The sequence below is a fragment of the Rhinopithecus roxellana genome, chromosome 15, assembly GCF_007565055.1.
Source record: "Rhinopithecus roxellana isolate Shanxi Qingling chromosome 15, ASM756505v1, whole genome shotgun sequence".
NCBI lineage: Eukaryota > Metazoa > Chordata > Mammalia > Primates > Cercopithecidae > Rhinopithecus > Rhinopithecus roxellana.
In genome coordinates this window covers 88,447,144-88,466,311 of record NC_044563.1, presented here as the reverse complement: position 1 = coordinate 88,466,311, position 19,168 = coordinate 88,447,144, and the positions used below count along the sequence as shown (strand labels likewise).

The following is a 19,168-nucleotide window of genomic DNA, read 5'->3' as shown; positions in this document are numbered from 1 at the left end:
GCTCTTCCTCACAGTCCCTGGATATCTGCCTGACCTCAGCTTATTCCCTATTCTTTCTGATAGTGATATTTTTCCTGACCTCACTTCACTTATTGCCACTGTGGTTATGCTCTAGCTTTGACCCTGATCACTCCCTCTGACTCTGGGACTGCACTTCTAGCTACCCAAAGGCTTCCAGTTGCTTGCAGTTTAAAACAGATACTTAGCGTGGCCTCCAAGTCTTTTCTTAATCTGGTTCCAAACTAATGTTATAGCCTCATCTGTCATTTATATGTTCTAGCCTTACAAGACTTTCCAAAGAGGCCTCACACTTTCATATCTGTAATTCTCCATTTATAATGTTCCTTCCTCCTGAAATGCCTTTTCTTGCTTGAAACATCCTACACAAACTTGAAGGTCCAGCTCAGATGCAACCCAGTTATCAGAACTAGAGTTCACAAAGATGGACATGGGCTTGGAAACAAGCAAAATCCCCTTAATCAGAATTAAACCCCAAAGGGTGAGGCTAGCACAATTTAAGGAGCTGTTGCGTTAGGCCAGATGTCATAAACTTTCTGCACAGAGCTAGATAGTAAATATTTTAGGCTTTGTGGGTCATATGGTCTCTGTTCCAACTACTCAGCTCTACCATTGTAGCAGAAAAGCGGAAGGCAGCCATAGACAATGTGGAAATGAATGGGCATTACTGTATTCTTTATTTACAAGAACAGGCAGTCTATGGCTTTCTGACCCCTGTTTTAGGTTCTGTCTGGGGAAGTTGGGTGGTTTGAATCTGTGGGTGACACCAAGTAGGAATAACTGTGCAGGAACCAGGCAGAGTCAGAAAAATGTGCAAGGGACTCCCAGGTAGGGAATAGTGTTAGGATGAGGCACATGGAGGGGAGGGGAGGGCAAATATTAGAAACAGGAGGGAGTTAATTTTGGCTGGAATATGGAATGCTTGAAAGAGAGAAGTATGGATTCTGTTCAGAAAGGAAACTTAGGGCCAAATTGTGAAGGATCTTGATTAAGCTATTCTGTGGACAGTGAGGAGCCATTGAAAGTTTTTGATCAGTATAATATGGTCACATCTGTACATTGGAATATGATCAAAGTCATTCTGACTGGTTGTGGTGGCTCACACTTGTAATCGCAGCACTTGAGGAGGCCAAGAGGGGAGGATCTCTTGAGGTCAGGAGTTCAAGACCAGCCTGGGCAACAGAGTAAGGCCCTGTCTCTACAAAAAATAGAAAATGAAAAATAAATTAGCTGGGTGCACACCTGTAGTCCTAGCTGCTTGGGAGGCTGAGGCTGCAGTGAGCCATGATCATGCCACCACACTCCAGCCTGAGTGACAGAATGAAATGCTGTCTCAAAATAAACCAACAAAAAGAAAGACAAACAAACAAGAAAAAAAACAAATTCATGCTGGCCCAGTGAGAAGAACGACTGGAGGAGATAGGACTGGATACAGGAAGACCTGCTGTACTACTGCAGTTGTCCAGGCCATTGGTTCCTGATTGCTGGGCTTTGAACCAGTGCTGGTCTGAATGCCTAAGAATTGTTTGTGATGCTTGCTAAAAATACAGATTCCCAGTCCCACATCCACACACAAGAGATTTGGGTTTGGTAGATTCAGGATTTCTAACAAGCTCTCCAGATTTGGGCATCACTGGTCCAGGCAAGGCAGAATGAGGCCTGATCTTAAGAGGGCAAGGATGCCAGAGAAAGGAAGGCATAGATAACATGGGATTTGGCCACTGCTCTCTTCCTCCTGTTACCTACCTCTGTTCATGACAGCCCTCCACTTGACTCTTTGTTCTTCACACACTACCACTAGCCCCAACATCCTAATTTGCTTGTGTCCTGTCAGTTCTCTTTGAAATGAGTCTTCTGTTGCTTTTTTCCATTTCTACCCTCATTTAGGGTCCCATTAATGCTCAGCTACCCTGACTTCCCTGTGTCCAGTCCATCAAGATAATCATAAAGCCCAGCTCAGTCACTCTGCAGAAGCTTTTTGGGCTGCCTTTTATTTTAGGATGAAGGTCAAGCTCCTGAGCTTAGCATTCAGTTTCCTCTAGGAGCTTACTCTCCTGCCAGTCTTTCCAAGCATATCCCTGCCACTCCCCCTCATCTGGTTGCTCTGTGCTTTTGAAATTATGCTGTACTTGTAGCCTTGCCCCATCCTAATGTCTCCTCCAGTCAACCCTGTTCATCCTTCCCTTTTTCCCTCCCTGCTTGTATGTGACTGGATCTTCCTGGTGGGTAGAGTTAACTGCCAAGGGAGACCCCCCAGGACCTTTTTGCATCATAAATGTGTGTCTTCTCCATCCGAAGTCCTAATCCTCTGCTTGTGACGGACAATTGGTCACTATGGCAACTGACTGTGACGTCACAGGATAAGGACTTCAGGTGAAGTGGCAGGAGCAGGTGAGTATGTAGGAGACAGATTTCAATGTCTGTTGAAGGCCCCCCCACACCCTCCTTCAGTGCCGGGGGCATGGAGGGATATCTTGGGCTCCTGCTGTGTTTTAAAATGATGCGGTGAGAGTGTGTGCCTGGCATCTGCGTGCTGCAGCAGTGTGGGGCTGACAGAGTGTGTCAACTTGAGCTCTGGCTGTGCAGGCACCGCTGCTGCGTGAGCCTGTTATTCCATATTCTGGATTGCTATTTTGATACCCAGATTGCATCATTCTTCCTACGTATAAACAGGGGGTCCCCAGGGCCCTGCAGCTACTCACTTCTCCACCAACACTGTTGTTGTGATGAGCTCTATTTAAATGAGCTGCCGGATCGGGGCAGGTTCCAGCCACACATGAGCACTGTCATTTTGGGGAACATGGAGGGCTGATGGATTTTTGGATGGAGTCCTAAAAGGCTGAGAGTGCTGTCTCCCGAGCTGTGCAGAGAACGACAGAGCTAGTTCCTGAAAGTTGAAAATGTCGTTTTCTTCCTTCTGAGCTTCTATTCCAAGGCACCCAGAGGATTAGGAAGGAGATGCAGCTAGGAAGAGAGTCGCCTCTTTGAGGTCTCCCTCTCGCTGTTCAGTTTGGGAAAATTGCTGCAGAGCCTTCGAGATAAACAGAAACAGGAGGAGTCAACCAAGCTCTTTCCTACAGGAGTATCTCAGGTGAGCTAGAGAAATGCAGCCCTGGCTGAGGATGCATCAGAGAAAGGAGAGGATCCAGGCTGCTCCCCTTACCCTATCCAGTATCCATTCCCCGAGGCTTAGGCCTTGCAGCCCGGCTGGCTGCAGCGTGCAGGGTGGGTGTTCCTGGGCGCTTGGTAAACACCATCCTCTGGACCTGTGGTGGTCTCACCTGTCGCTCCTCTGACTTCTATCCCAGGTGTTGCTCTAATCACGGCATCAGGGCCACAGGTAAGCCTGCTGGCAGCTGGGGCAGAAGCAGCAGTCACTTTAGGGGTGACTTGGATAAAAATTTGTCTTTCTAGTAGGGACTGGGTATTTGGGGTGCAACATATTTCTTGAACGTGGTGCTGCTCTGAGTGGTGGGTTGGAGGAAGCCTTCAGGGGCTGTGTGGTGGGGGCCTTAGCTGGTGCTAAGTAGATTGGGGCTGCCCAGGGGTGGGAGGGCAGAACTGTTAGTGAGGATGTCCAGCCTGCCAGAGGGTACAACTAGAGTGTTTTTTCTCATTGCTTAGCATCTGACAGAGGCATAGGGAGGTAGAGAATCTTACCTGTGGCTACAGAGGTAATCAGGGACTGCTTAGTGGTTCACAGTATCACCTATGTTATACAAGGGCCATGTGATTTTAGCTAAGCTCCTCCCTGTTTCTGAGCCTCCATGTCATCATCTGTGTGGTGGGGAATTGCCTGGATGAACAGTGAAGCTCTGTCCAGCTTTGGGTCTGCAGGTTGGAACTAGCAGAGGAGCATCAGGCTCCTCCAGTGGATGCTATTGCTCTGTTGGGATCAGAGCTTGGACCCCAGCTTCTAGTTGCCTGAAGCCCTGGACAAGAGCTGTGGAATGAAGGGCTTCCTAACGCTCAGAGGATTGCTTAGCATTGGTCTCAGGCTGATGTGACGTATGTGTTCTTGCTTGGTGACCTAAGCTGACCCGATACCAGCTTTCTGAGACCTCTTTGGGATTGCTCTCCTCCCCTACCTCCCTGGTGTCCACGTTGCCTTGGCCCTGCTGTTCATGTCTGAAAGGTAGACTACCCAGTCTAGCAACTTCCTTGCTGCCTCACTAAGGCCTACACTCAGCGCATGTTCTAGGTCCCAGCAGCAGTCCTTGTAGTGCCAAACCTCAGGCTGCACTCTAGGTCTGCTTATGAGTCCTGCGGTTGAGCTGGGAGTCTGGCTCCCAACTCAGTGCCAATCCCCAGATACAGGAGTATCAGGTCACTACCTGTCTGTTGGGAATCTGCCCTTTTCTCTGCCAGAAGGGAACTACATCACAGCTGAATTCAGAGTCTTTCTTAACTTCTTAGTCTCTTTTTATTATTTTTATTATTATACTTTAAGTTCTAGGGTACCATGCAGGTTTGTTACATATGTATACATGTGCCATGTTGGTGTGCTGCACCCATTATTAAAACTCGTCATTTACATTAGGTAAATGACAAGTTAATGGGTGCAGTTGGGCGAACGTGCCTTTCTCAGTTGCATGATATAGGAGACAGCTATCAGGCTCAGCTACAGGGGAAGGGGGTGCTCTCACATAGGTGCTGTGTCTCAAACTTGGTTGTACATTGTTTTCACCTGGGGAATTTTTTACACATGTAAAGTGCCTGGTTCAGAGAGTGGTGGTGTACAGATGAAAATGTGTCCCACACCTCTCAAGGACCAGAAGTGTTTGCACTTGTGACAGATGGACTAAATGTCCTCCACTTTCAGAGCTGCTCTCCTAGGCTCCTAAGTTCTCAGGAGCACCTCTGGTGTCTGTGACTTCCTCATTCTGGAGGCAGAAGCCCCACATCTCATGGGGGATAATCATGTGGACTTGGGGCCCTGTCTCTATATTTCTCAGAATCAGTGTTTTTGTATGTGAAACACAAGAGTAGGGCAGTCGTTTGAATAATAATTAACCAAATAAAATGGAAAAAAACATGATATCTAAATAATATTTTATGTACAATGTGATTTAAATATGTATTTATAACTAAATTAATATTAAATATTGTTAAGTAGATGTTTGGTTATATGCAGCTCTAAGAGTTGATATATTCCAATTGTCTAAAGTAAAACTTTACTTTGATATCTTCATTGAAAGATGGAGAATCTCTTTAGAAAAAATAAAAAGTCAAGATTGACACAGCTTGATGGGGTTAGGGACCTTCTGAGGGAAGAGAAGAATTTCTGGACAAAGGTGTTATGACACAAAGAGAGTGCATGTCCTTTGGGTCCACTCTGGGGCCCGCAGCCTCCCTGAGACAGTGCCTGCACCACTGTGATGATTCTCCATCTCTGCTCTTTGCTGCACAGCCCCTCTTAGAGGGCTAATCTCTTAAATCCAGGCTTCCTTTCAACTACAAACTTGTTCCCTGACTTTCTGACAAGGATGATAGCCAGGGTGCTATTTGGCTCTCTGTTCCTTCCCATCTTGCCCAGGATAATATTTCTTTTTCTTCAATTTCTTTTTTAATTTTTAATTTTTAATTTTTTTTTTTTTTTTTTTTTTTGAGGCAGAGTCTCACTCTGTCACCCAGGCTGGAGTGCAGCGGCGCAATCACGGCTCACTGCAAGCTCCACCTCCTAGCTTCAAGCAATTCTCCTGCCTTGGCCTCCTGAGGCTGGGATTACAGGGTGCTCCCCACCACGCCTGGCTAATTTTTGTGTTTTTAGTAGAGACTGGGTTTTGCTATATTGGCCAAGCTGGTCTCAAACTCCTGACCTCAGATGATCCTTCTGTCCTGGCATCCCAAAGTGTTGGGATTACAGGCGTGAGCCACCAGGCCTGGCTTCCAGGAGAAAAAAACGCCTGGCTGCTGTAGGCAGAGTAAATGGGTTGGATAATTTGTACTTCCCTGCATTCCTATTCCCCTCATCTTAATGGTGTAGAAAGTAAGATAATTGCTTGAACCCGGATTGCAGAGGTTGCAGTGAGCCGAGATTGTGCCACTGCAGTCCACCCTGGGTGACAGAGCGAGACTCCATCTCAAAAAAAAAAAAAGAAAAAAAAAAAAAAGAAATGCAGTCCTCATTTACCATCATCGACTAGATTCTTAGAAACTATGATTTTAAGCAAAACGATGTACAGCAGGTCCTTAAGTAAACATCCTTTTGTTATAACATTGATGAAAAAAAAGTTTCATTTTATGTCATTGTGCTTAAAGTTGACGTTTCCAAGAACCTATCAGTGATGTTAAGTGAGGACTTACTCTACAATTCAATCTGCTAAAAACCAGGTAATATCCTTTAATACAAACTGTGGTTTATTTTTGTATACAGACATATGAACAGGTATTTGAAAGGCAATGTGATATTTGTTGTGCTTGAAGGATGTTCAGGGTGCTGTGGGAACCCAGAAGAGGGACTAATTAACTAATCCTGGGGGAAATTAACCCTGCTTCTCAAAGGTGGAACATTTGAACAGGTATGAAAAAATGAATGGGAGTTTATCTGAAAAGGAGAAGGTCAAGAAAGAGTATTTCAGGAAGAGGAATCAGCATTTTTCACAGACACAGAGTCAGGCAAAAGTTTGGTGTATTCAAGAGATAGCAGAGATATTGGGCATGGCAAAAACACAGGGTGTATGGCAGGCAAAGCTAAAGATGAGATTAGAGAGAGGTAAGGTCAATTTGCAAAGGGCATTGAATGCCAAGCTGAGGACTTTGGCTTTAAGGCCAAGGGAGCAGAGGATGTGTAATGAGGCCTTCTTTGACCTATTAAGTTCTTTCTCTTTTTTCATTCTGCTCATGAGGCCATGTTACAGTGACTGATGTTTGGGCATCTGGTACCAGGGAAGTCTTGTGGATGTTGTTTTCAACGATTAGAGCAGCATTTCTGTCCTGGGCGTAGATGAGGAGGCCTCCCTAGGTTGAACCAAGTGGAAGGGAGGGACAGTAGCCTTATTCCCCTGGATGATGTCACCTGTGGAGAGCATCCTTCTCCGCCTCTGGCCAACCTGACAGGCGGGAGAATATGCAGGACATTCCAGATGCAGTCCTGTCATTAACACTCATGGCTCTGCAAAGACTCAGAAAGTTTTTCTTTCTTCCTTTTTTTTTTTTTTTTTTTTTTTTTTTTTGGTGGGGTGAGGGAGTATTAAACTATTATTTTTCATGATTTTGTGGATTTTGATTTTCCCGGGATGTATCAGTTAGCTTTTACTGCATAACAAGTCACCTCTACACTTGGTGGTTAAAACAACTAAACTTTATTTAGTTTATGATTCTACAGTTTGGCTGTTTGGGCTGGGATTCTCTGGGTAATTCTTCTGGTTTGGCCTGGGCTTAGATAATTACGACTGTGTTCACTCTTGCGTCTGTGTTCAGCTAGTGTGTTAGTTGGGGCTAGCTGGTCTATGATGGCCTCAGGTAGGATGCCTGAGACAACTGAGATCTCTCTCTGCATGCTCTCTCATCTTCCAGCAATCTCAATGCCAGGTAAGATTTTTCACATGGCAGTCTTAGAGTTCTAAGAACAAGAGCAGAATTATATAAGGCCACTGAGGCCTAGGCTTGGAGAACTTGTCACTTTTGCTGCGTTCTGTTGGCTGAAGAAAGTCACGAGGTGAGCTTAGATTCAAAGGGCGAAGGGTCCTACCTCTTTTAAAAATTAAAAACTCATCACTGACTTGAAGCTTGTGGAGAGTCTTACCTTTTGATGGTAGGATTGCAAGGGTATGGATGCAGGGAGGGGAAGAATTTGTGGCCATTTATTGAATCTACCAGTCAAACTAACTTTCATCACCAGAGAGAGTTGATAATTGAGTTTATTGCATTACTGTGAATAGGATATGAGGAATCTTTTGAATCCAAAGTCAACATTCATGGAGGACCATGTGATTTCTGAAGTTTTATCTAATTTAATCTGCACAGCAACTCTTGTTTTCCCTATTTTACATATGAAGAAAGTGGGGCACAGAGCAATTAAGTGAGATTGTTTTGCCCAAGGTCATTGGCTGGTAAGCCTGGTATTTGGGCTTACATTTGTCTGACTATAAGTCTGGAGCAACTGCCATTATATCCATCTTCCGTATTTTGAAGAGATGAGACAGAGGAGATTGTAGCGGGACTGCTGCATTCACTGCCATAGCCCACCCCTTTCCAGATCACCCTCATCCCTGGACGCAGGTACCTTGCCCTACTCCAGAGGCTCATTGTCTTGTTCCCAGTAGGTTGACTGCTCTTGGGGTGGGCCGGCAGAATCACTGTGGTCTCCAGGGTGGGAGTCTTTTGCTACTTTTATAGTCCAGAAGCCCACTACGCTGAAGAATGTGTTAGAGACTGATATATTTCTCTGTGGAGAGATTGTAGGTCAAGCTGTTCATAGGTAAAATATACATATATATGTTGCATCCAACATGGACTATGGGGAGAGAGCCCTCCAAAAGACCTCTGAGCCTCAGAGGCAGACTGACTGGTATATGCTGTCCTAAGAGAAAAATACCTCCTAGATGAGCAGGCAGAGAGGGCTTGCCTTTCTCTGACTAAAGCCTTGGAAGCTGTAGCTTTGAGATCTTCCAGATCATCCTGCTATGTGGTAACTGTAATGACCTGGAGCTGTGCCTCTAACTAAACTGACTCCCTGGATCTTGGCTAGTGATGGGAGCTGTGCTCTCAGGGATGTGGAATGAGGAATGGGAGCAGCAAGAAGGCACCTGATTGTCAGAACCAAAGCAGGGTTGGGCCTGTAGTAGCATGGCTTATGGGGTGGGGAGGAAGGTAGGACCAGGTAGAGACAAGAATGTGAGGAGACCAGTTGGTCTGTAGGGAAGGCCCCAATGGGATGGTGATGTTCAGGGTATCCACATAGTAAATGCAGGCCATGGCATCAAATGTAGTTCATTTTGGCAGACATGGGTATTGCCACGTATCTTGGCGTTGTGTATTAGAAAGCCCCATGTCCAGGCCTTAGGTATAATCAGCCATGTTGCTCTGACTCTGCTATCTTTCTTTCTTGCACAGAGCTCATCTCCTGTCCTGGGTGTGAACAAGTATATCTTACCAGGGATGTAACTGAACATTTTTTTCTGCAGTGTGTTCCTACTGAGCAACCCAAGATGGCCAGGGTAAGTCAGGGCAAGGAAAGAAGCAGCTGATCTTTTTCTGAAATCTGTGAGGCCCCTGTCCATAAGTTTGTCTATCTATCTGTCACTCGATATGATTTGTTACTTCTCTTTCAGTTTTACTAATCATCCATCCATCCATCTAGAAGAAAATAAAAATGCATGAGTTGGGGAAAACAATGAGGGGGTTTTCTATTAAGTGAAAATTACTGACTTTTTTTAGTATCAATCCCTTTAGCAGAAGGTGAGTGTAAGTTAAGGTATATTAAGAGTTGCTTACTGTATATATAATTATTTTTTTTCTCTCTTACAGCTCTTACTGAAGAATACCAGTACTGGGCTTTTGTTTTATTTTTTTTATTATCCTGAGTTGAAATTCATATACCAGCCTAGATTAAATGGGTTTATTAATCTTGCCTGTATTTACCAACTATCACCTTTTTCCTGAATTTCTTAAATTTTTTATCACTTACTGGCTGGCAGCCCTTCTGTTCCTCTTTCCACTAGGGTATCCTTGTCATCTAAATTAGTAAATTGCTAATTTACTAATTTACTTACTTGTTCCTGTGACTGATTTGTGTTGAATGTCTCACATGTGCCAGGCCCTGCGCTGGATATTAGGGAGATAGACCCATATACTCTACCTTCAAGGAATTTATAGTTTAATTAGTAAAACTTTCAGAATTCACATAAGTTTGGTGGCCTCTGTGATTCAGGCACAGATAGGCCAACTTTTCCAAATCTCCCCTTCTCTTGATGTTTTATATCAGCCCTGGCAAGATATTTGCTTACCAAATGAATGAACATTTGGACTGGGAGAGGCCTAGATACCCTCAGATCAGGCAGAACCCAGGTGTGGGAGCACAACTCTGAACGCCGGTCTGTACTTGCCCTTTCTTGGCTGCATTTGACCATCTTGCTGTGTAATCCCATATGTGGGCCTTCTCCTCTCTGAAGCACTCCTCTCTGAATTTCCTGCTTTTGCCAGTGCTTTCACTCTAACATTTTCCTCCCTTGTCTGCCTGGTGAACCTACTTGTCACTCAGTATCCAGCTCTAATGTTTCCTTTTTGTAAAACTTTTCCTAGCCACTCCTAGACTGAGTTCCTGGAAGCCTTCCTTTGCTTCTTTTGCATATGTTGCATCCTTTTTATTACAGCATTACTCAGTTAATGTGTACCATCCTGTGTGCTATGGATAGTGTGAAGTCAGATCCTTGGCTTATGTATCTGGGTATCCTTAGCTTCAGGACAGGACTCGTGTGAACAGCCCCTGAGACAGCTGCTGCTGCTGCTCCTCCTCCTTCCCTCCCTCCTTCCTTCCCTCCTTTCCTTCCTCCTCTTCCTTCTCCTCCTTCCCCTCCTCCTCCTCTCCTCCTCCTCCTCCTGCTCCTTCTCCTTCTTCCTTCTCCTTCTCCTCCTTCCTTCTCCTCCTTTTATGAGACAGGGTCTTCCTCTGTTGCCCAGGCTGGAGTGTAGTGGTATGATCTTGGCTCACTGCAGTCTTGACCTCCTGAGCTCAAGCGATCTTCCCACCTCAGTCTCCCTAGTAGCTGGGACTCCAGGCATGTGCCACCACTCCTGGCTAATTTTTGTACTTTTTGTAGAGATGGGGTCTCACTATGTTGCCCAAGCTGGTCTGAAACTCCTGGGCTCAAGCAATCCTCCTGCCTTGGCCTCCCAAAGTATTGGGGTTACAGGTGTGAGCCACCATGCCTGACACTGTTCTTTTGGTCACAAAGGATGCTTCCTTTCACAAGCCCTGGCATGTTACTCCCAGACAGCTCTGCAAAATAGACTACACTCCAAAATAGTGGAGGAATAGGCCTGCAGGACCCCTGTCTTTAGAGTATTTGCCACTTGTGGAGGCAGACCCAAATGAGGATCATGTCAGTAACTCCAGAACTCTCTGCTTCCAGAACTGCTCCGAGTGCAAGGAGAAGAGGGCAGCACATATCCTCTGCACCTACTGCAATCGCTGGCTATGCAGCTCTTGCACAGAGGAACACCGACACAGCCCTGTCTCTGGGGGCCCGTTCTTTCCTCGGGCCCAGAAGGGATCTCCAGGTACCAATTCTACCTCTCCCCGCCCACTCCCGTGCCCTAAAGCAGGGCTGAACCCTAAGATCCCTAGGGAATAGCTCTTCGATCTTGTTTCCTTGCTGGGGGAGAAGGTAGGGACAGTCTCAGAACCTTTCCCAAAGGAAGTCTCCTTCAGAGTCAAAGGGGTGACTCACTCCTGTCCCTCCCTGTGGGGGGTGGGGGTGGATGAGTGTGGATGAAATGGTACAGGGAGGAAGGTGTTGGATTATTGTGGAAGCTAGCTGAGCTCCCTGCCTTTCACCTCTAGAGCAATCATGCCACCCTTCTAATTTATTTACTTGATTAACTTAGTCTGGATCAGAGCTTATTCGTTTGTCTATCCGGCACCATCTGTTTTATTTTATTTTTATTTTTATTTTTTTTGAGATGGAGTCTCATTCTGTCACCCAGGCTGGGGTGCAGTGGCATGATCTCGGCTCACTGCAACCTCCACCTCTTGGGTTCAAGCGATTCTCCTGCTTCAGCCTCCCAAGTAGCTGGGATTACAGGCATGCGCCACCACGCCCAGCTAATGTTTGTATTTTTAGTAGAGATGGGGTTTTGCCATGTTGGCCAGCCTGGTCTTGAACCCCTGACCTCAGGTGATCTGCCCACCTTGGCCTCCCAAAGTGCTGGGATTACAGGCGTGAGCCACTGCGCCCGGCCACCATCTGTTTTAAATGACACTCTTCTTGAAAGTCTTTTCTCAAGGCCCTTGAATTGTGAAAGGGGTTCTACATCTGTCAAATCCACAGGAACCAGAGTTCATGATCCATGAGATCCAGCCTGGAGTCTGGCAAGGCTGGGTAGCTGGTTTCAGCTCTGTTAAAAACAGAATCCTGATTAATGAACTGGTTGAGGTTAATTGTGAAGGATTCATTATTTTGCAGGAGATCTATGTGGAGTAGTAGCAAGTGCCTTCCTCAGCCTGTAGCAGGTAGTGGGATGCTCAGGCTTGATGGTGTGCTATTTCTGGACAACTGGGCAAATCCAGCCAAGCTAAGCCCAAAATACTCCTTGTGCCCCTGGAGAGTCATCTCCTGTTTGTACCACTTCCCCCAAGCTCTGTGTTTCTGCAGTGTCCTCTGAAGGCTGAGGGCTGTGCAGCAAATCTTAACTGAGAGGTCTGTCTAACTGAGCAAGAGAAGCTCACTTTCTCTGTCTTCTCTGGCAGGAGTGAGTGGTGGTCCCGGAGACTTCACCTTGTATTGTCCTCTACACACACAGGAAGTACTCAAGCTATTCTGCGAGACATGTGATATGCTCACTTGCCATAGCTGCCTAATGGTGGAACACAAAGAACACAGGTAGGGCTGACAGACTGCCTGAAATGGGCTGGGGAGGGCTCTGGATTTCTTACTTGTGAGAGCTCTGGGGCTCCCCATGCATCAAAATCTTCTCCCTGCCCAAGCAAACCTACAGCCCCTGGGCTGAAGTTTTTCCCTGCTCCTGTTGTGGTACTTCCCTGGAAAAGGCCTAATGGGCTAAGAGCCTGTGGTGCCTTAGACTTTCACTAGAAGTCATCACAGCTTCCATGGGTCTGGCTGAGACAATCCCCTGTGGAGATTCCCGCTTGGTTGGCATGCTCAAAGTAGGACTCAGCCCTTCTCAGCTTTTTCTGTGTCTCATCCCCCAGGTGCAGACATGTTGAAGAAGTTTTGCAAAACCAGAGGATGCTTCTGGAAAGTGTGACTACACAGGTGGCACATAAGAAATCCAGTCTACAGACATCTGCAAAGCAAATTGAGGACAGGTAGCACAGGCTAGTGCCTTGCCGGTGCTGGAAATGCTGTGTTCCTGCACACCCGGGATTCCGACACCAGGCCGTCAGATGTAGTGCCTGTGAAGAAGAACTGTGGTTAAGCAGATGTGGGCATATGTCCTAGAAGGCATATGTCTTGGCCTTAGAGGTCTCAGGGCCAAGGAGGGATCATTAAGTCATCACTTGGTAACTGAGACCAAGCTAGGTCAGGATGATCAGAGTGAGTCTGGGTCAGAGCATACACCTTATGAACTAGCCAGAAGTCGGTGCTTGAGAACAAGGGTACCAAGCAGACAGTAGGGACGAGAGTGCTGCTTTTTATGAGGGTGGAACAAACCAGGGGCAATCTGAGCTTTATCACCCCTTTCCCTGTGTGTTCTCTATAAATCTACAAATCACATGAAATCATTGGTATTTTACATAGGAAGAGGAAGTGGTAGGTGCTGAGAGCACCTCATGTGGCAGGCACTGCGTTGGGTATCATGTATGCATTATTTTATTCAGTTCTTGCCATTCTTTCAGTCAGGGATTATCTCCATTTTACTGATGAGGAGACTGAGGTTCATAGAGGTTAGGTAACTTATCTGAGATCACACAACTAGCCAGTGACTGTGCTGGGTTTAGACGCTGGGGCTGTGGTGACTTCAAAGCCCATGCTTTTTAAATTTTTAAAAATAGCTTTACTGAGATATAATGTACATCTCATAAAATTATTCTTTTTAAATGTATAATTCAGTGGCCTTTAGTATATTCACAGAATTGTGCAACTGTACATAATTACTGTCTACTTTTAAAACATTTTTATCACCCCAAAAAGAAGCCACATTAATATAAACATTATTATGTTTATAATAAACATTATTATGTTTATTTATTATATAATTATATAATGTTTATTATTGTTTATTATATAATATATTATTATGCCAACAGTGTAAACATTATTAGTCACTCTCCATTCCCCCAACACCTCCCAGCCCTCAGAAACCACTAGTCTGCTTTCTGCCTATTTTTGCCTCATGGCGACATTTATTGGAGCATCCTCCTTTTAAAGACAACAAATTACAATAAATCATTCCCATACTTTCTCTTTTGGTCCTACCTCTAGTGCTGTGTCAACTGGGGGCTACTGGGTTGACCTGGGTATAGACTTGAGGTTTACCTAGAGAAAACCAAGCTGAACTTTGATCAAGTGGGGCTCTGGTGTACAAAAGGTGCGGTGGTGGAGGAAGGCTCTTTTTTTTTTTTGTATTTGGTGTCTGCTAGGCCCTGATCTCAGTAGGCAGCCTCCAAGTTGCTTCTTATGTTTGCTGTCTCTTGGTCTTCATATAGTCCATGAGGAAAGCTTACCATGGTTTGTCCCATTGTGTTTACAGGATTTTTGAAGTGAAGCATCAGCATAGGAAGGTGGAAAACCAGATCAAAATGGCCAAGATGGTTCTGATGAATGAGCTGAACAAACAGGCCAATGGGCTAATAGAGGAATTAGAGGTATGTATAGACAGATGGATCAGATGGATGGGTTCAGAAACCATCCACAGATCAAGCTAGTCCCACGACCGAGGGAAGCCTAGGCTGTAATTCAGATATGCAGCTTCCATAGCTCTCTCCTGCTCCCTGCATTTTAAAATGTCAGCCTAATTTTGGGAGGGTGGCTCATGAAGGGCTAGAAAATCAGTTCAAGCTGATCTTTGATGCTCTGTCTCTTAAACAGCTTCCATCCTTAATTACACAGGGTTATAATCTTGGAAGAGAAAGTCATGAAACAAACTACCTTCTTTGCCAATCTATGTCCAAGAGATATAGACATTTATTCATTTCCTCTTTCATTTATTATCCATTCCATATTTGCACTATAAAATCTCCCACCATCTCCCCCTCCCCTTTTCCATCGGCCAGCATCCCATGGCAACACTCTGCCCTGCTGTCCTCTCAGAAGGGTAGTCTCATCTGATTCCATCAGTGACATACACAGGCCACCAGACTTCCCAAGCAGGTGGATTACAGTCCAATAACTGTCTTCTTTCTGTACCCAGGGGATTACTAATGAGAGAAAGCGGAAGCTGGAACAGCAGTTACAGAGCATCATGGTTCTCAACCGTCAGTTTGAGCATGTGCAGAATTTCATCAACTGGGCTGTCTGCAGCAAAACCAGTGTCCCTTTTCTTTTCAGCAAAGAGCTGGTAAGAGGAATCTCCCAACTCCTCAGCCTGTTCTTGAAGCTTATCAGAGCATCCCGTTTGTCACAGGGGCAATGAGGTGGTCCTTGGAAGTGCTTTTTCTTTTTAGGATGGAAGGAGGAATAAAATAGCAGCTCCATCCATCCTTCAAATTCAATCACTGCTTTTGGGTTAGTAAGTAAACACCATCTTTCACCAAATCCCATAGTGCAGAGAGGACGCAGGTGCTGAAATGGTCCTGCCCTCCCAGTGGTAGCTCAGTTGGGAAAGTCTATAGCTTTTTTTCATAGGTCACTGGTTCAGACATTACCCTGGACATGAGTAGTGTGCTAGGCATCTCATAGAAAGTTACTGGGGTTTACATGGGGGTCTGAGAGAAAAGTATTTGGAGATAAGTTTGAAGTATTAGGCTTGAGAGGACGGCAGCACCCAGGAGAGGGAGCAAGAATTTTGAGAGAAGTTGATGGAGTTTATATTTGCATACTCTGAGTCTAAGGTGCCTATAGTGCATCCAAAACCAACTCCAAGCCACCTACCATTAAAAAGCTGTTCTAATATATGGGTGTGGAAGTCAGAAGAAAAGTTGGTTTTGGAGAAGGAAATGTAGGAGTCACCAGGAAATCAGTGGTATCACCTTGCAAGAGTGTGTGGAGCAAGAAGAGAGAAAGTTGGGAACCCAGGGAATACCATCGTTTTCAGCATAGACAGAGGAAGATGATGAGTGGAGGAGAGTGAGACGCACTGGTCAGAAGTTGGAAGCAAAACATAGTGTGGTACACAGAAACGAACAGTTTCCAATTTTAAGTGACCCGTTTGGCAATGCTGCATGGGTGAAAGAAGATGAATAGTGAAGAGCAGCCTCGAGATCTGGGAATCAGGCTATCTTCTGAAAGAAGCTCCAGCAAAGTAGAAGGGTCAAAAGCTAGAATGAGGAGACTGAGGATGGATGGTGAGGAAGTAGAGACAGAAATGAAACGAAGAAAAATAAAAACATAGCCTGAGAAAACAGCAGAGTTGGGGGAAATTTTTTTAAGCTTGGAAAACATTTGCACACATGTATGTAGGAGAAGAGGTTGAAGATAGAGAGGAGGGGTGTGTGGTGGGGTAAGTACACTGAGAAAGCAGGAGGAAGGATATAGAGTGAACTGGTTGACCTTAAACACAAGGACAGTCCCTTCTGAGATGGGAGGACAGGAAGGGGACAATGCTGTAGTTAAGTTTGAGGATAGAAGGGATACAAGTTTGGGGTAATTTATCCTTTATGGTGTCTTTTTTTTCTCTGTGAAATAGGAGGTGATAATAAGAGGGTTAAAACATTGGTAAGTAGCACCAAAGTGAAGATTTTAAATGGTCATTGAGTGCAGTGGAAGAGAAAGATGACAAGAAGTGACAAGAGAAAGGGCTGATGGGTGCTGCTGAAATTAATAATCACTGAAGTGGCCCCAGGTAACATGGCTTTGGTATGACTGGATTACCTAAGAGTAGGAGTTGGCGATGGGGAGGGAATTAGGACAGTAGTGATATCATTACTGTAAATGACAGGAAGCTGGGGAGTCCTGTGGACTGAAAGAGCAGGGCTTGGAGAGGTTGAAGAACATACTCTGAAAGAGCATGAACTTGTTATGACCAGGGTGGGTCGTTGGAGTTTAAAGGTCTCATAGGTAGAACGGTTGTAAATGATTAATAGGGTCTAGACATGGTGACTAAACTGAAAACAAGGTGGTTGCCATGCAAGAGATCAACGAAATAAGAGGCTAAGATGTTAGTTGGGACATTAGTTAACTAGAGGATGGCAGGGTAAGTTGGACACTTGCCAAAGCCCTGGATAAATAGGAGAGTTAGTGATGAGAAATAGATGAAAGTGATAGGAGAGGAAGAGGGCTATTGTGTAGGACAGAAGGGTGTTTTACCTGCAAATGGAAGTACAGCAATGGGGAGCTCAGAAAATGCCTGCCCCCACTAGGCTGTTAAATTGAGGTGATGGTAGAATGAATGGAGCACCAGTCAATGATGTCATGAGTGAGAATGACAAATCACTTGAGGCCTGAAAAGATAAGAATGTAGGGGTTCCAGGCCGGGTGCAGTGGCTCACACCTGTAATTCCAGCATTTTGGGAGGCTGAGGCGGGCCGATCGCGAGGTCAGGAGATTGAGACGATCCTGGCTAACACGGTGAAACCCTGTCTCTACTAAACAAAATATAAAAAATTAGCTGGGTGTGGTGGCGAGCACCTATAGTCCCAGCGACTCAGGAGGCTGAGGCTGGAAAATGGAGTGAACCTGGGAGGCGAAGCTTGCAGTGAGCTGAGATCGTGCCACTGTACTCCAGCCTGGGCAACAGAGTGAGACTCGGTCTCAATTAAAAAAAAAAAAAAAAAGACTGTAGGTTCCAGAAGTCTTGATAAGAGGAAAGGGATCAGCTGGGAGGATGGGCAGGTGCTAAGGTGCAAGAGAATGAGAATATGGAAGATGACCAGAGATTAAAAGGCCATGACTTTGAGCCTTTCAGGTTGTCCAAAGAGTAAGGGAAGGGGAGTTGTCATTTAGGTGCAAGATGCCCAAATAAATGACCTTTGGTGCTGTTGTCAGATTGTGTTTCAGATGCAGCGATTGCTGGAGTCAAGTTGTAACACAGATCCTGGGTCCCCTTGGAGTATCAGATTCACCTGGGAGCCTAACTTCTGGACTAAGCAGCTAGCTTCTCTTGGTGAGCTTGGACCCACCCACCCAGGCCTACCCACCCTTTGGGCTTTGACCTAATTACTTACCTTACTGGGTAGGTCAGCATATGCCCAAGAAAAAGCACTCCCTGGGACTGCCAGTGGTCTTGGAATCATTCAGCAAACTTTTTTTTTTTTTTTTTTTCTGAGGGGGAAGAGGAGAGAATGAGGAATTTAAATAACAGTGGCAATATAGGACTTTGTATCGGGACCAGTTGAAATCTGAGTTTACCATTCTGTGTAAATGTCCTGTTACCTTGGTTTTATTGCTGAGAAGGAGACAAGACAGTCACCCTGCTCTCTAGAATGCTGTATGGCAGTACAGATGAATGTGTGTCTCTGTGGTCACACAAAGGTCTACTACATGTGTGGGCACAAGCAGGGTTATCTCAGCAACAGTGAAACTGTGTGTGCATGTTTGTGTTACACAGACATATCATTTTGAGTTGAGATGTAAGCAGATAATTCATGGCCTTGTGCATTTTTCCTCCCTGCTGCAAACATTTGCTGGCATTCAGTCTTTAGGCAGAATGTAGACAGCCTGAAGTTGTGCCTGTGTTGACAGCCTAACGAGTTTGTTAAACGGATGGCCAGCTGCTTCATTTGAGGCTGTTAATCTTATTGAAAATTTGTTGAACTTCGCAAAGTGACAAATGATATGTAGGTTTATTTCTTTTCTTCCCTCTTTCCTTTGATTTAACTCAGCAGATCTTTGATAGACACCTACTCTTGTTTAGGCCCCATGCTGAGTACCAAAGAACCAATGGTGAATAAAATACATTTTCCTTAAGGAGCTCAGACTTCCTCTAAGTAAGCCTCATCAAAATAATGAGATGAAGGAGTCGTTAGACTGAATTAGCCATAGATCTACTTGTGCACAAGGGACCTAGAGACCTCAGGGGGCAGTGCTGGTACCTGGCACTGACCTGGTGTATTAGTCCATTCTCGTATTACTGTGAAGAAATACCTGAGACTGGGTACTTTATAAAGAAAAGAGGTTTAATTGGCTCATGATTCTGCAGGATGTACAGGAAGTATGATCCTGGAATCTGCTCAGCTTCTGGGGAGGCCTCAGGAAACTTACAGTCATGGCAGAAGGTGAAGAGGCCCATCACATGGACAGAGCAGCAAGAAACAGAGCTGGGGGGAGGTGTTACACACTTTTAAACAATCAGATCTCACGAGAACTCTATCACAAGAACAGCACCAAAGGGATGGTGCTAAACCATTCATGAGGGATCTGCCCCCATG

General features: G+C 45.3%; 1 protein-coding gene across 1 annotated transcript in view; it reads left to right on the top strand.

Annotated features, from left to right (window-relative positions):
* The first annotated feature begins 2,423 nt into the window (after positions 1 to 2,423).
* The window catches only part of TRIM66 (tripartite motif containing 66), a 52,824-nt gene continuing 36,079 nt past the window's right edge, over positions 2,424 to 19,168 (top strand). Inside the window, exons 1-8 of the mRNA XM_030918170.1 lie at positions 2,424 to 2,523; positions 9,076 to 9,179; positions 11,094 to 11,241; positions 12,431 to 12,563; positions 12,893 to 13,009; positions 14,395 to 14,509; positions 15,055 to 15,201; positions 17,787 to 17,904. Coding sequence (XP_030774030.1) covers positions 9,171 to 9,179; positions 11,094 to 11,241; positions 12,431 to 12,563; positions 12,893 to 13,009; positions 14,395 to 14,509; positions 15,055 to 15,201; positions 17,787 to 17,904 — 787 coding nt within the window. The 5' untranslated portion in view covers positions 2,424 to 2,523; positions 9,076 to 9,170. The remainder of the gene's footprint in view (positions 2,524 to 9,075; positions 9,180 to 11,093; positions 11,242 to 12,430; positions 12,564 to 12,892; positions 13,010 to 14,394; positions 14,510 to 15,054; positions 15,202 to 17,786; positions 17,905 to 19,168) is intronic.